We start from the raw sequence: 17,065 nt of genomic DNA, 5'->3' as shown, positions 1-17,065 counted from the left end.
ACGGCTGAAAAGTTAGCATAGATGTAGAGAAAACCCTGGAAGTACAAATATCGGTACTAAATACAACTCTTTCTGTTTCTTAATTCTACGAAAAATATAAAATAAAATTGTTGCTTATTTACGTCTTAAGTTACTCACGTGATTATGAAATTAACGCTCAAGTAACGGTAAACATATGACCAATAAGATACAACATTCCATAAAAGTATTTTCAAATGCGTTGTTTATCTTATTTTTTCAGTGACAAAACCATAAATCAAAGTAAATAGACCAATACAGGGTTACGTAGTAGCTTTTAACATATGTAACTTACGTTTATTGGAGTTCGTTTTTAAATTCTTCAATATTAAAAGGTCATGTTAGTCATGTAGGGTTGTCAACCTTCGAATCTGGATTGTATGAATGTAATGAGAAGTAAATATCGCCTTTTAATTTACTTATGACTACGATAGTATGGCAGTTCGATATTTCCAACTAGCTTTCGCCCGCGACGTCGTCCGCGTGGAATTAAAAAAAGCAACAATAAGTTGCCTATGTATTCTTCCAGACTATGCAGAATCTATGCCATATTTCATTGGAATCCGCTCAGCAGTTTAGGCTACAAACTGTAACAAACATCCATCAATCTAAACTTTCGCAGTTATAATATTAGTTATATTTCCGATGTAATAAAAGCGCAGTTTGGTAAACATTTCCACTAATGATGGTTGACTGATGGAAGGAAATGTGTTTTATGTGTTAGGTGTATTTCTATATACGAATAGAAATAACTACGTAGTGTTAGAGGTACAGTCTGTGAGGTTTCTCAGTTTTTAAGTTTGTAATTAATGCCCTAGTTAGGTTATTTTGTTTAGATAATCTAAAAGTATAAGGCTTCTAAGTGTTTTGGTTAAATAAAGATGTTTTCAATCAAAACTAAAACAGTGTTGCTTATTATGAAAAATATGCTTGGATTATAACTACACTTTTGTGGCACTAACCTTTCACGGTTGGTATATGCGTGGTAATTAAGTCTATAATCAATTTGGCAGTTAATATATAATAATGCCCTTTATCATTTATTACTTTTGATCGCAATAATGATAAAAGCATGAATTATCGAAGAATGCGACTGACGTAAGACAGGATATGACAATTTATGAAGGTGCAGTATTTTAAGTTATTTATTGGTATCTGACAGATTGGTGATTGTACTTTAGTTGAATTTCAGATTGAAAAAAACCTTGTAGAGAAATATTTTGTTTAAAAGGACGAATTAAAATTATGTGTTTTATATTAGTACAGCTTTGACGTGATATTAATTGGTCAAAATATTATTTAACACGAGCTGTTGCCCGCGACTTCGTCCGCGTGGTATTATAAAACATAAGAACTATATAAATAACAAAAAGCTACGTATCCCTCGGGAACCGGACATTTCTCGTGGATGAACCTCACCCCATGTGTACTCCAGACTTTGTTTTATATCTGTGTCAAAATATGTTGAACCGTTGCAGAATGATCGAGTAAACATTAAAAAACTAATTTAATGAATCCTACAGGAACCGTAACTATTCCCGGGATAAAAAGTACCCTATGTGTTCTTCCAGACTATGCTCTAAACCTGTGCCAAATTTCATGGAGATCCGTTCAGCCGTTTAGGCTACAAACTCTAACAAACAACCATCCATCCATCCATCCATCCATCCATCCATCTAAACTTTCGCATTTATAATATTAGTAAGATTAATGCCTAAAACTCGCATTATATGTTCGCGGTTCTCTTAAAATTACCTTACTCTATTGAAATGGATGATTCTATATGTTGTAAACACACAAGTTCAAGTTAACAATTAATATTATTCATAGGATCCAATCAAACACACGTCTAGTACAAAGCGGCAATCCACCCAATGCCCAGTGCCCAGTGACACGTCGCCTTTCACACTTGACTCTTTATAGAAGGCGATTGGCATTCCACAGCCTGACTCCGACCAAGTTCAAGTTGCACGCGTTACCGACAAATCGTGTAAACAGACCGATTGTAATTTGTCTCACAAAACACTAGACAATTTGCATATCAAATGAATCTATTCACAAATTGTCTTATATGTTTCAATACTTTCTAAAGGTTTTCACTCTCTTGGCTGTCCTTTCTTAAAACTTCACTAGGTAAAATTAATGATATCTTCAATAAAATGTAACTGCACAAATTGCCTTAATATAAAATGTAACTTTGTCATTTAATTAGTTCGATAAGTAAGTGATTTGCTTAACAAAAGTGTGGCGTTCACGATTTGCCGGTGACACACGCTTGCCGCCTGTTTTCGACATCAACGCGCGCAAAGCTAGCGATTGAGACTTAACTTATTGCACCGGAAAATTAATCTGGCATGTTAATGTCACTGCATGTGTGTCATGTTATTTAGGTTAAGTTGTAATTAAGTTACATATTTAGAGTGCATAATGTCTTAGTTTTTAGAATTGTCACCATATTACAATAATGTTATTTACTTAGTTTTTACCTTGGAATATACATCATTCCATAAACTACCCGAGCAAAACTTAGACGGATCAACCTAAACAAAGTCCGTAAGCCGGACATAAAACAACAAAAAAAAATCTAGTTCAAGCAACAACTGATCCAACGCCCTTGTGCCCGGTCACGTAATACCTGCATTGTGCAACTTTCACACAAAAGCAGAATAGTGACATAGAGCAGTGGATAGTGCAGTAGTGCTACTGTTTCAACGCACAATACTGACACAGTAAGTGTTCATTCAAACAGAAGTACTCCAGTCTACTGCTCGGGTTAGTCTCTCCTCGTATGAAAGTTCTGCGTTCAACAACGAACACTTTCTCGTTATGTTGAAGAGAATTATTCGCCAATCTGACTTCCCGTATCTCACAGTGAGCTGACCTGGCGACCTTGTGCCGATATGGGTGCGGATAGTGACATAAATTAACAACATTGTGCTTTACAATGAAAGTGAAACATATACACAAGACAATAAACAATAATGGTTTAATAACTGTAAGAGTCAAGATCGGTAATTACAAAAAAAAAAATTGGAGTAGAAAGACAAATTGAAAATAAACACAAGAGTAAATTTTAGCACCACCACCATATACTGACTTTAAAATTAACGGGAATTAAATTATCATTATTATAAACAGAAAAAGTATGCATATCTTTTTAGTAACAGTATTTAAAAAGGTACGCTCAGTTAAGCTGCAACTATTTTAATATAAACAACATTACACATAATTTGCATTGCGTTACTTACAACGTACCTTTATTTATTCAAAATACACCAAAGTAAGACAACATTACAGTCAAGTTTACATGTATAGGAGATTTACAAGTTATTTGTTAGAACTTATACTTATTTTGTACAACTACTAACTATAGCTCTCTCGAAGAATTATTTACAATTAAATGGATACTTTTACTAGTAAACTAAGTTACAAGAGATCTGTTGAATGGTCCACTTACACTTATGCGTAAAGAGGCCAGGTGAAAACCAGCGCAGAAACGGCCTGCGCCCTCCCTGCATTAGCTGAGTTTGCCTCCATTTGCCACATTTCTTTACGATCTCTAAGGTTTGCTGTATGTATGATTTCATTTGTAGTTGTTTTTATAGCACTCAAAGTCCTATTTATTTATTTATAATATAGTATTAATATTACAACCTAATTAAATTTTAAATAACCAACAATTCTAATTAAAATAATATCATGTAAATAAGAAGGAAACAGGAAATAACGTATGCAAAAAATAAACATTTTCGCTCCCAAACACGCATAATAAAAATGTTTATCCAATTACCCGATACTAAATACTTCATATGATAAATACAAATAAACGTCCATTCTGATAAATTTAATCGGAAGCACGAAGTTATCACGTGAAATATGCAAACAAGGCCGCGTGCCGAAACTAGGTTTTAAGCAATCACTTTATACGCGATTATTACAATATCTCGGTATACAATGCTTTCATACTTTTGTAATATATTCATGAACTGCTGGCCAAGTATTGTGTGACAAGAGTTGTTAGAAAACTATAGTTCCGTGGTACGAAAGGTTAGTAACCGAGTCGATAAATATAGAAAACGATAAATTAAAATTGTTGCTTTACAGTTTCTAGACTATTATTCTAGTTTATTGACCGAAGAAAGTATGGATGGATTGTGTGAAAGAGGATATGTTTAAGAAAGGAGTGGATTCAGATATGACGGCTGACAGAGATGTATGGAAGAGCAGCACATACTGTGCCGATCCTCTATAAGTGATAAGGGCAAGTGGATGATGATGATGATGATGCTTTACAGTTTCTAGACTTTAGATGTTACTATCACAGTAAAATCTCGATAAGTTAAAGTCCAAGGGAAACACAAAATATTTTAAGTTATAAAGGTTATAAGTTATCACGGGTCTTTGTTGTAGAAGTTTTGGGCTCTGATAGGATAGGAACATATTATTTTTTGAAGTTATAGAGGTTTTTAAGTTACCGGGGTTTGAGTTATCGAGGTTCTACTGTAGTAGTAAAGTATACTACTAGTAGAAACACGTACTAGTAATAGTAGTAATACGTTGTTTGTTAAATATATTTAAATACTCCCGAGGAGTCAACAATGAAAATATAATTTGGTCCTGAATTATCTCAATCGAAAACTGTCATAGTATTTTTAATCCAGAAAATTCGTGGACTTAATTATCGCGAATAATTGCTAAGATACAAAGAAAATGAATTGTAAGACAACTCACAATGACATTGAGTTTCCACTGGTAATATACCTGTACAAAAAACTATTGTCTTCTTTGTTTTATCAATAAGATTGAGAGGGATGACGTTTTCGTTCGTTACGTCAGTGGAGACCTACCGTTACAGACGTCACTGTTGACTTATAAAATCCAGGAAGTCATTTTATTGACAGAGATAAGTTCGTTAATGAATACCGTTACTGTAAACTTTATTTAATTATTGCCACGTAACTTCCTGATGAGCAAACACCAATGTTACATGAAGTTATGATACTACGTTGCGGTACATAGTTAAGATACGGATGAAGTCAACCATTCTGCAGCGAGCCAGGGTGTACGAGTCGGGTAACAAAAACAAGGCAGTGCAAAATTCATATATTCAATTAACGGTTCTGTTTATATCGTGTTTACTCCTCTTAGGTCTGGGAAAATCAATTTTCAACACCGTTTTCATAACTTCGTATTCTTAAACAGAGCTGTTGAATTAGTAATCACACCAACTACCCGACACAGTGTAGTTAAGCAAGTACAGTGAAATCGGTACTCGTAATCCCTTTAAATAATAGGTTTAAGTAAATTATATTAATTCTTTTTATTATTTGTTTATACTAGCTTTTGCCCGCGACTCTGTCCGCGCAGAATTAAATACAAATTAGTAAGCAGATATTAAGTGTCCTTCCAGACACTATTCCAATTTAAAAAGGTAATTTACACACCTACAGAAGTCGCACAAGTAAAACTAACTTCTAGGCTAACACTTATGATATCCAAGTTATAGATTCGAATGTAATATAATCAGAGACGGTCCTCGGATCTATTGCGGTTTAGATCCTTGATAACAGAGCAGTGTTTGCGGCTGGACCGCACTTGACACACTTACACTTGCCCAATCAGGTGCCACACTTTAATTCATTGTTGTTCTAATTAAAATTTAATTACAAATACACTAAACATTCCATATTATACTAGCTGTTGCTCGTGACTACGCCCGCGGGAAATTAAAAAAAATATATGTTATTCACTGGTAACGTAGCTTATTAATGGTGAGAGAATTTATGAAATCAGCCCAGTTTTGAGTTATTTCAATACATACAAAAATACAAATCTTTCCTATTTATAATATTAAGTAGTACAGATAACTATAATATTAGAATGAATAAAATGTTTTTCACCTACTGTTAATTCGAGGATTTTTAATGGTAAGCTTTCTAAATATATCGTTCATTAATATAAAGAAACTCCAAAAATTTAACATGAACTAATGTCTTAAAACTTCTTAGTTAAAGTCATTTGTTGTTCCGAAATAATAGTCCTGAATAATTAATTATCGAATTAAATTCTCAGTATATTAACAACAACTTGGTCTGAAAATACGATGTGATAAATTGCATCGATTCGAAACCGCAATGTAATTGTCGCGAATTAATTTCAATGACAATGTCGGAATATCGAAAATGGTCACAATTGTCGTAAACGCAGCGGGGTGACACATCAAAATGGAGTATTCATATTACCTTTTTTTAAATTACCATTCGAGTACGCCCCTGCCAATATACACGTAGATATGCCTTTGTGTACTACTTTTATGAATTTGTACAATACAAGAATTATTATTGAATTATTTATTACATAAAAATGTTTTCAACCATTCAATCGATTGGTATAAATTACAGGAGTTCTAATCAAATGAAAGTGAAAATGAACAAAGAAGCATTCATTTTTTTTTCTTTAAGGTTTTGTATAATCTATTACACGATAGAAATAAGTCAAAACACCTTCATCTCTATATTTGGAAGGAAACTGATACAAGTAGTCACTTTCGCTATCTGTGATGACGAGATTTTCATTTGTTAAATGTGGAAAGATAAACTCTACCTACAGTACTTTTTAATCTATTATGAGATAATTCTAGTTTACTTTATTGTGATTTTTGAGACATTATAAGGTCATTTTTCGTTGTTACCAACTATTCAGATATTTAATAAAGACCTCCTTCGTGCCCTAATGCGCGTTGGCGTGCGTGACGTATGACCTCACAGATCGAGTGGCGAACATTGCTAATAGAACAAAATGAGCTAACAATTAAAACTTGTTTTTAAAAACGTAACATTTATAGAAGCTGAAATAGATCGCTTACTGAGCACTTAGTGTCGTTTAAATGTTACTAAATGTTCAGTGTTGATTGATTACACTGTCACCTTTAGTTACTATTAAACGAATGTAATGCTACAATTATTGTGATAGTGTTATCATCATCATTATCAGCTTTTATCTGCCCACTTTTTTTTTATAACATAAGATGGCAAACGAGCAAGCGGCCACCTAGATCCGCCAAAATGGCGAACCTATGAACTTAATCCGAAGCCTTATCCGACGGAGGAGGAGACACACATAAAGAGGATATTTCCTTTTCCTATGCATCTCCTCCATCGTCAAATCCACTTCCCCTTCCCATCCTCTCATAAGAAAAGGGTGGTAAAGAGAAAGGGACTTAAATTAGGTCTCCGGCACCACACTCATCAGACGAAACACGGCATTGGTTCCATTTCACGCCTGTCTTCTGTGTGGTCGTGGTATTACACCGGGCGTGCCGGCCCATTCGTGCTAAGATGTTAAAGCGGGCACTACTACTGTTAGACATAGGCCTTCCCCAACACTTTCCACAGATTGCGGTCTTCCACCTTCCGCATCCAACGACTTCCCGCCCTGCTCACTAAGTTGTCAGTCTACCTAAGTGACATTGTGATAGTATGATGTGGGTAAACAATAAGCTTAGAAAATTAGTTGGTTTTCCAAAAGTATTATCCCTTTTAGAGTCAACCACATTTATATTGGTACATGAATTTAATTTGTAAGTTATATATCTGCCACAAAATCAACTTTCAAGTCTACTTTTCTTTACATAAGTCTACATTTCGGCGTTAAACTTGAACGTACACCTTTCCATTAAAAAACCACCAGACCTTCAAATCGAAACATTGTGTGACAGCTACGACCTACAATACTTAAAAATTACTAGTTTACACGCCTCATTAGTGCTTATATTTTTGATCAGGTTTTGCGCAACATAAAAACACGTGTTTTGATTGAAATTAAGATTACAACGTTCTAGACGAACCTAATATTTAGATATATTATAAAGTAACAATAGTTCATTACAACCTGGCCAAAACAATCACGTTTTTGTAAATCATCACAAAGTTACGAGGCCAGTCCAGTCTGGTCTGCACCAATAATAAGACTGTATTGACTCATTCAGCATTACGTGATTTTTCCCTTTTTCAAATAGATTTGCCTAGGAATTTAAGATAACTTTTTTATTACACGGGTGAATCATAACGAAAATTCGTCTACTCGCAAACCCTTGACCCCACAAGGGTGGTATTCTTAAGGTATTTTAAAAAAGGTCAACCATTATAAATTAAAAATGAACACCGGTAGAGGAAGAGCTAGAAAGAGATGGATAGATTGCGTGAAAGGTGACATGATCAAGGGAGTGATGACTGAGACGACGGATGATAGAGTTATTTGGAGGACGAAAACCTGGCACGCCGACCCTACGGAAATAGAATACAGTAGGGATAATGATTTTTAAAATAAAAATGTATTATGATTAAGATTTCTGGAATCCATTTAAAACATATCCACGTGTCTTAAATGCACCAGGTGATTTATATGCATTAAGATATATTGGATCTTCTTATATGGTCTTTACATGAATTCTTATACGAAATGTTTAAGGTGAGTGTACATTATGACACTGCGTTGGTGCTTTATCATCAACATATACTTTATTCACTTTTTTTTTTTTTCAAAGAAACCCAAAATAAAAAAAAACGAAATTAATGCTAGTAAGTGTATACGTTAAAAAGAAAAAAATACATTTAACTGAAAACGAGTAAACCTATTCGCTTCATTAAGTTTTCCAAAAAAAATTGCTAATTAACTTGAGTAATTTCCTGACTGAAACATGTTCTTCGACCTTACAATACTAATACTGAATTCGACAAAACGACATTTTCTAATAATTAATAGGAAGTTGTTAAAGGACAAGTTTTAATACAGGAACCTTCCTAATATTGCGTTGATTAAACTTAATATTAACTTCGTCGTTATCAGCGAATGATATGTCCCAAACTCGATCCTATACCTAAAAATCCTCCAAAACATCAGACCGATAAACAACAAACTACATCTTTCTTTCCCCCTTATTACCTTACTAATATTATAAATGCGAAAGATTGGATGAATGGATGGATGTTTGTTAGAGTTTGAAGCCTAAACCGCTCTCGAATAAAACGAATCTCGATAAAATTTGGCATAGATGTAGAGGATAGTCTGGAAGAACACATATACCACTTACTTTTGTTTTCTTCAATTCCACGCAGACGAAAACGTGGGCGTATGCTAGTTATTGTATAAATTAGGAGTGGTGTATCAATGGCACGCGATACAAAACTACGCACATAATTGATACTAAAATTTATTACGCTCTAATAAAGTATGAAGTAGTCATTACATAAGAACAAACTCGATGTGATCACTGTGCTCCGAGATGTACCCAATAATGACAAAGTCAAAATGTATTTGATGGAAATTTAATACGTAAAGGTAAAAAAAAATATTTGTCTTCATCACAGCGACTCTATCGCAAAGTTTGTAATAATAGCAAAATAAGTAAAATTAAAAAAAATCAAAGTATCAGTAGACTCTGCATAATGCACATATTGATATCAATTTAATCCTGAATATAAAACGCTAATGTGAAACAAGATAACAAGTTACCCTAAACGGTTTCCTACTTCGTGGCCTGTTCTAAAATCGTGTATTGAATTAAGTCTACTTAAAAATATTTTGATGATTTCATAGAAGTGTCATAATGTTCTTTTTACAGATTAAAGTTTTTAAAATTAAACGTTACAAACGTTATAATTATTTCTAATTTCAATTAAAACTATAAAATAATTTACTAACTGTGGCTCGCGACTTCGTCCGCGTGGAATTAAAAAATAATAAAAATCGTAATCTATGTTACTCACGTAGCTTTTCAATGGTGAAACTTGCAAAAATACAAATCTTTCCTCTTTATAAGTATAGATTATAAGACAAACATGGGAGTGTACAATCATAAATCAATCAATGATTATTTACGCACTTCTATACAAATACCATATGTTATGTAATATCTAATCGTCATGGGAAATATTCCGCAAAACACAAATAACCGTTTATTGTATCCATGGGTTTTTATTAGCGAAACATGTGTACAGTATACTGCAGCAGTGGAAACCTGAAGTAACTTTAAATTTTCACACTGTCACACCATCTTGAAGGACTGACATACAGTTATCTGGACTTTCTAGATACCATTTTCTCCAACCCAAAGATTCACATCGTCGTTTAAGTTATACTTACGTTTTATAGTAAAAAAAAAAAACATTTTTTAGTAAAACACAATAAATACTCCTTTCTGCATCCTCAATAATTAAAGGCAATTATGAAGATATTTTTTTCAAAAACACGCTCGGAAATTCTATGATATAATTTAAAATAAACTATATTAAACTTTCTCGTATAACCACTTTCCAACTAACTTCATATTTTTATTCATCCACAAAAATCTTTACGTTTTAATTTAGTAAATAAACAGCATTATAATAATTATGTTTTTCTATTTCACTGAATCCATAACATTCCTAAGTTATCTAAGAAAATCACGAGTTTCTTATCAGATAACAATTGTATGGTTTAAAAAATGTATTAATATTCTTACTTAACTATTTGATAACACTAAAAATGTTAGGAATTATAGAAATTTGAATTAATTATTATGAACCTGTCTCTGAAATCCATATTTAATCCAGAAAACCATCAACATTTAATAACTACAAGTATATGACATCGATTTAAACTAAACTATCGCACAGTTTAACCACGTTATTCTTGTCTAAATATGATGGGCAGAAAGCTAATTTACACAATTATGGAAACATCAAAGACTAACCAAACTGTAAGCATCGAATCACAAACAGAAATGATCCGAAAAACGCGTATTGCCATTGAAATGCGTACTATGATATTCGCTATAATCAACGACATGGGCTGTACTTTCGCTCACAAGTCAGCTCGAGGCACCCCCTCTGCGCAGGCGCCGAGTATAAATACCAGCACCCGCCCTCATTTTGCACAGACGCAAGTTGCACTCCCAACATAGCGAATCCTGGAAGACAACTAGTCTTCCATCAGCGCTATACACTAATCGTAATAACTTAAATCTTTTCTTTCTTTCACCTTTGTGCTTCACCTCTTCACAAAAATGAAATCTATGGTAAGTACCTTTTTTCTCTCTATAAAACTTATCAACTTTAAAAAAAAACAAACTTCATGTTTTCCAAAAAAATCATAAAGCTTCTCTAAAAAATATAAAGCTCCAAAAAGCTTCATAATTTTTCGATGACATGATTAATGACACGTCTCGCCTCGTTTTCGGTTACAATAACTTAATTTAGTATCGGTCCTGACGGGCCTGTCACTTGGTCACACTTCGCCTACATTCAAGTTACGCACACCTCAGCGAGCCCTTTATCAAGTTTATTTCTCTAACAAGCTCACCACTTGGCCGATAACAGCTGCGACATTTTGTATACAAACGCAATGTTAGCTAAATATTTCGTCACTTTATAGATCGTATAATACAAACTTTCCTGAACTTTTAAACCTAAATTTGTATGCTTCTTATTGTAATTTATGACTAGTTCACCATTTTAGTGTTAAATGGAATAAAACTCTCTACAATAAAGTTGGCAAAGAATTTAAATCATATATTCCATTCTCATAAGAACGTAAAAGTCCACCAAAAAAGATTTACATAACTCTTCTTATTTAAAATAAACAGAAAATTTAAGTATTTTTGAATATCCACATTAAAAAACATCAAAGTTTACTTTTCAACAACAATTAAAGTAATAAAACTTAATAGTAGCGTGGATATCTAGGCCTATGTCGAAAATTGTGAATTTGTCGGTCCAACGCACGCGTGCCGGCCGCGCGGCTTCCAGGTCATTATCAATGTTCATTTTGCACACGATTTTACAATATCCTTATGTGTTTTTCACGATAGTACGTTGATATAACCGATATAAAGTTTTTAACAACAAAGTTTGAATCTAAATATACATGGTCCATTCAAACATAGACAAAAATAATCCTGCTTTATAAAAGAAATCAAGTGATTAACACTCATTTGTCTTTCTCAATCATCAGTTTGAAAACATAAATTTTGCCAGACACTTTAGAGTTCTATTCCAATTAACATAGCAATAAATAAAGTATTGATCAGTAACATCCGATATCTTAATTGGTAAAACTACGCATAACAAAAAATCATTTTGCGTAGCAAGGTTAAAACGAAGGCTTACGTTTCCTACGTGACTCAATGCCGCTGAAAGTTGTCCGGCGTAAAGTATTATTAGAGCATTAATGCTCACTAATGCGTGTCTTATCAAGCACTTTATTTGCCTACCGTTTTTATAATAAACAATATTATATTTCATCATTTAGTTCATAATAAATCGGAATTGAAAAGAAGTCTTGAAAATTTAACGCCTAATCACTAACCGTAGCAATGAAACATTCATGTTAACAAAAATTGCCCATTGCTTTCTTGTAGATTATGAATATCTCTAGCAATTTATCTCTGTCGGTGTTAATAATTCGTCAAAAATAAATGCCTACACGTTTCTATGCAAATAATGTTAATACTCACCGATGCAATCTTTAGCTTTCTCAATACACGTAGAATTGGTTTTCACTGTAAAAGATTTTCACGCCCCTTTCCATTGGGCATTAGATTAATCCCATATTTGATAACTTAAACAATAAAACAAAAGAACAGTCCACGTAAAAATAACGTTTCACGACGCTATATCAATTTAAGTCTTCAAATGAATACAGAAACCTTTTTTTGCAATTGACGTAAATAATAATAGTAAATTTTAAAAATACCCTCATATGTCACATAATTTATCTTTTTAAACAAGTAATAATCATAAATATTAAAAAGTAGATCTTAAAATAGCCTATTACTAATCGCGTGGTATGTAGCTATTTTACTTTTTAACTTTGTATGTAATGTGAGTACAGAAGTGTCGAAAAGCGAATGTTGATGCAACGCCCACGTATTCACCAAATATGGCGCTGCGAATGCTGACAGCTATCACCAATTATGATCGGTAATGCTCCAGTACTACAATGTCAACAGGACGAGTACTGGTATTGCCTTTTTAATTTTTTATGGTATTTTCCATTAATTTAATAAAGCTATTAAACGCTGCGATATTTTTCTCGATGTATTGAGAATCGTTTATTTTGTACGATTTAATTGCACCCTCATATTAGTTAATTGTTCCCTAAGGTTTCTTATCTGTTTATTATTTTTACAAGACGATGTGGCACACTCAGGGTTAGGCCCTTATTATTTCGCCTCGCCGCTCACTGAGGGTTTTTGTCTGCATTCCATTGCATACCGTTTAGAAGGGCATGCCCACGCACTGCCCTGCTACAATTATTATAAGCAACGCCCAGTATCGATAAGAGATTAAAGTAAATTACGTAAAAATATAACCGTGACTACATTGTCAATCATACAAAATATGTCAACCTCTTTTTTGTCTTTAAAGAAACTGAGATAGTCGACAACATTTTCAAGTTTTGGTGCTTCGGAAGTAAAAAACCACTAATGCATTAAAGCAATAAAAATTAAAACAATTGCTATTAAAAAAACAAAAGTAGAATACAAATTCGTTGACACAAATCCTAACCTTTTTTGTATCCAAATCATCAGCAAGGAATGCGGTAGTCAATTTAATGTTACATACTCAGAACTAGCTTCAATGAAGCTTTGTTACTGGCAGCATAGTAATGGCGGTTGGAAAAAAATAGAAAATTAAATGTCAGTTTAAAAATGACAATCGCGAGGGTAACTAGTCTACGAATGTGACGGTGGGCAGGTCCGGAAACCTGGCTTCCTGCTCTGTAACCTTCAAGGGACCTTCGGACCTTGAGCCGTTCACTTTGCAGCTTTAATTGGACTTTTATTTCTAATGAATTATAAATGAAATCAAATAGTCTATTGTCTTTTTATGCCATACATTGCCATACCTGCATAATTGAAAAACATTTTTTATATTACTACCAATAACAACTGGGCAAACTAACTTTATTACAGTTGACTTTAGAGCAATTAGTCTCGAAATATATCTTATATTATGACTGTCTAGACCTCTAACATTGTTTGTGAAATGATTAACTTAAGTTTAAGCTAGAATGTGGGGCAGAATTTTAACAACATGTTAAAACGCATGTCATAAATTAGTTTACGTAAAACGAAAACTGAAAATTCAAGGGCAAATAGCATTTCTCAGTATTGTAACCGCGTGCTTGATCTTATCAAGAATTTTGTAACTTAACGCTCAAGCACTGACTTAGTTATACTTAAGCAAGCGTAGAAATTAAATATTGTGACTTGTTTCATAATTGCCGAAAGACAATGAGCTATATTTACGATTTATTAACATTTGTCTTATTAATTGCTAACTAAGTAAAATGTTGCTTAATTAACTTGACCTAGTCTACATGCTAATAAAAAATACGCCCGAAAATATAAAATTGCTTCATTCATTAACGACAATAATTATGAACAGTGATAACGATTGCTTTATGCTTTTTCTGACCTAATGTCAATCACAAAAGAGGTTTTTAGGAAATCAATAACCTTTTTTGTACATAAACTTCTATAAACTATGAATTATAATAATATCACATAATTTTTGTTATTAATTCTTATAATGTATAAAAAAGGAGTATAACTATGTAAGATTCAACATTAAACACCTTGACGCCTCGGTATTATTAAGTAAAGTGATACATTTCAAGTAATAAATATATTACTTAATGACTCGATTACACCGACCGGTCTGACCCGGGGCTCGCGACCGCAGCGGGCCCTGACATCGTTACGTGAGTCTGAACTTAGGTCCGCAAATACCATACTTATATCATCTTAAAGTGATCTACATAAATATTATTCGATATTTGGGACACGGTAAACGACTTTGATTATTCCTATATATAACAAACTACTTCATACTTAATGCGGAAGTTTGAATGATTGGATCGCTTACGTATCTCTCCAAAAGAGCGCATAAAACATAGTCTGAAAGAACACCATTTCTAAGTTATATTTTAAATTCGGGCGTACGAAGTCGCTGGAAAAAGCTACTCCTGTCATATATCCGGAATTTACACCGTGGAAAAACAAAGGGTATTAAAATTATTCACTCGGAAAAGCATTTTGATTCAAATTCATAAATTTTGATGTAACAAATTTTTTCAAGTCATTTGTGATACCTAATCGTTCATGTACTAAGAGTGTCTTAATATAACTACAGCAAACATTCTTGTTTGCAGTTTGTTACAATCACATTAAATTTAATTTAATACTAATGTAATAAATACGTTATAGCTGTTATCGCCTTTTTATTCTTTGATATAATTTAATGATTTATAATCAGACGACGTATTTAAGCATGCCTGGCATTTGTAAATGGATGTAATAATTTCTAACTGCTATAAGTAAATAACTGTAAAAAAGTTTTTTTTTACATTACATTGTTTCTGTTATTTTTCTTAATTATTTAACTGCCATCAACCATCAGTGCTGTGCTGTCAATGTTTAATGACTGTGATAAGACAGAAGCAGAGTAAAGACAATTACGACCAGTAGTAACTTTTAATGATAACTTGTTAATGAAGGACAAAATCGGTTGAGTTAAAAGCAATCCCGTTAGCAATGAACGCGAGGTCATTCCACTTAACTATTTAAGTAGTTATTCGACGTTTGATAATATAATTAATATTATATTGTATTTTGCCAACAGATCGTAGTAGCTTGCTTGGCGTTGGCGTGCGGCGCTCACGCGTCTGGCTGGGCCGGCCCGCCCGCCAACATCGCCCTGTCACAGGACGGCCGTAACATCCTCGACACACCTGAGGTGGCGCAGGCCCGTGCCGCGCACATAGCCGCCTTACAACAGGCGTCACAGAACAACCCCAACCCACAAGACGACGGCTCCTACGACCCCAGATGGGACAATGAGGAGTACTGGCAGGGTGAGCAGCAGCGTAGCTGGAACGGCGCCCCCGCCGCTTCCTGGAACAGCGCTCCCGCCTCCTCATGGAACGGTGCTCCCGCTCACCAGTGGAACGCCGCCCCCGCCGCTCCCGCGTGGAACGCCGGTGCGCCCGCGCCCGTAGCTGAGACCCCCGAGGTGGCCCAGGCCCGCGCCGCTCACCTCGCCGCCCTCTCCGCCGCCAAGCCCGCCGGTCAGCAGTGGAACGCCCCTGCCAACAACCAGTGGAACGCCCCCGCCCACAACCAGTGGAACGGTGCCCCCTCCTGGCAAGGACCTCCCGCTCAGATCAGACTGGCTCAGAACGGCAACGGCATCCTGGAGACCCCTGAGGTAGCCGCCGCGCGTGCCGCCCACCTCGCCGCCCACGCGCAGGCCGGACACGGCGCCCCCTCTCACGCGCCCCAGCAGCACTGGTGAAACCTCACTCCTCTTCCTTCTTCCCTTTCCCGGGCTCACTGGACGCGGCTCTAGGCCGTCGCTCACGGAGACAGCTAGTCAGTGACGCACTAGAATTACGTCGAGGTGCCCGTCTACGTCCTTACTTCGATCTCCTCTTCGTTTAGAAACTATTTAAAGTGCAAGTGCGTCAGCCTATTCTTTCTCTTCGGCTTTTTTGTTACTTTTATAAATTTCAATCGAACAAACAATTTTGTACATAATAATTATTATTGTATGTATGCATTATATACGAATTATATAAAATCGAAAACCATATTTTGTTTCTTTTGAATACCTCGCAATATTACATACGTAGAGTGGCATTACGAGCGCTGGCTCGTAAAAAAACAGCAATATTGATTAGTAAAGAATGATACCAACTATGTAAGCACAATACTAGCATTTTCTTCGTAATTGTATTTTTTATGCCCAGTAGAAGCAATTATCATAAATATAAATACAATTATATAAATATGAAAACACGTTAATTACGTATGACAGCTAACTTAATTAGAAATAACACACCAAAGCCGTGTCGTGACATGATATGGCAGTCATGACGAAAACATTTGATAACTACGAGTATATAATAACAAATACTGCTCGTTAACTTAAACTGGCTAAGCGACAGGCATTTATAAAGCAACGTGTGTTAGTAACTCCCTAATATTTGAGCTTCTCAAGCGATT

The 17,065-nt window shown here is 34.7% G+C and overlaps 2 protein-coding genes across 2 annotated transcripts in view; one reads left to right on the top strand and one right to left on the bottom strand.

Annotated features, from left to right (window-relative positions):
• Positions 1 to 17,065, bottom strand: part of LOC106108176 (mediator of RNA polymerase II transcription subunit 31) — a 31,055-nt gene that overhangs the window by 7,300 nt on the left and 6,690 nt on the right. The gene's annotated exons all lie outside the window — the stretch shown is intronic.
• On the top strand, positions 10,918 to 16,650 carry LOC106108172 (pupal cuticle protein-like). Its single transcript, XM_013289279.1, has 2 exons — positions 10,918 to 11,074; positions 15,684 to 16,650. Exons 1-2 carry the CDS (start codon positions 11,063 to 11,065, stop codon positions 16,353 to 16,355), a joined length of 684 nt encoding a protein of 227 aa, XP_013144733.1. The 5' UTR covers positions 10,918 to 11,062; the 3' UTR covers positions 16,356 to 16,650.

Source organism: Papilio polytes, unplaced genomic scaffold (genome assembly GCF_000836215.1).
Source record: "Papilio polytes unplaced genomic scaffold, Ppol_1.0 DF824269.1, whole genome shotgun sequence".
NCBI lineage: Eukaryota > Metazoa > Arthropoda > Insecta > Lepidoptera > Papilionidae > Papilio > Papilio polytes.
Note: the sequence above shows the minus strand (reverse complement) of the source record. Positions and strands in the feature narration are given on the sequence as shown.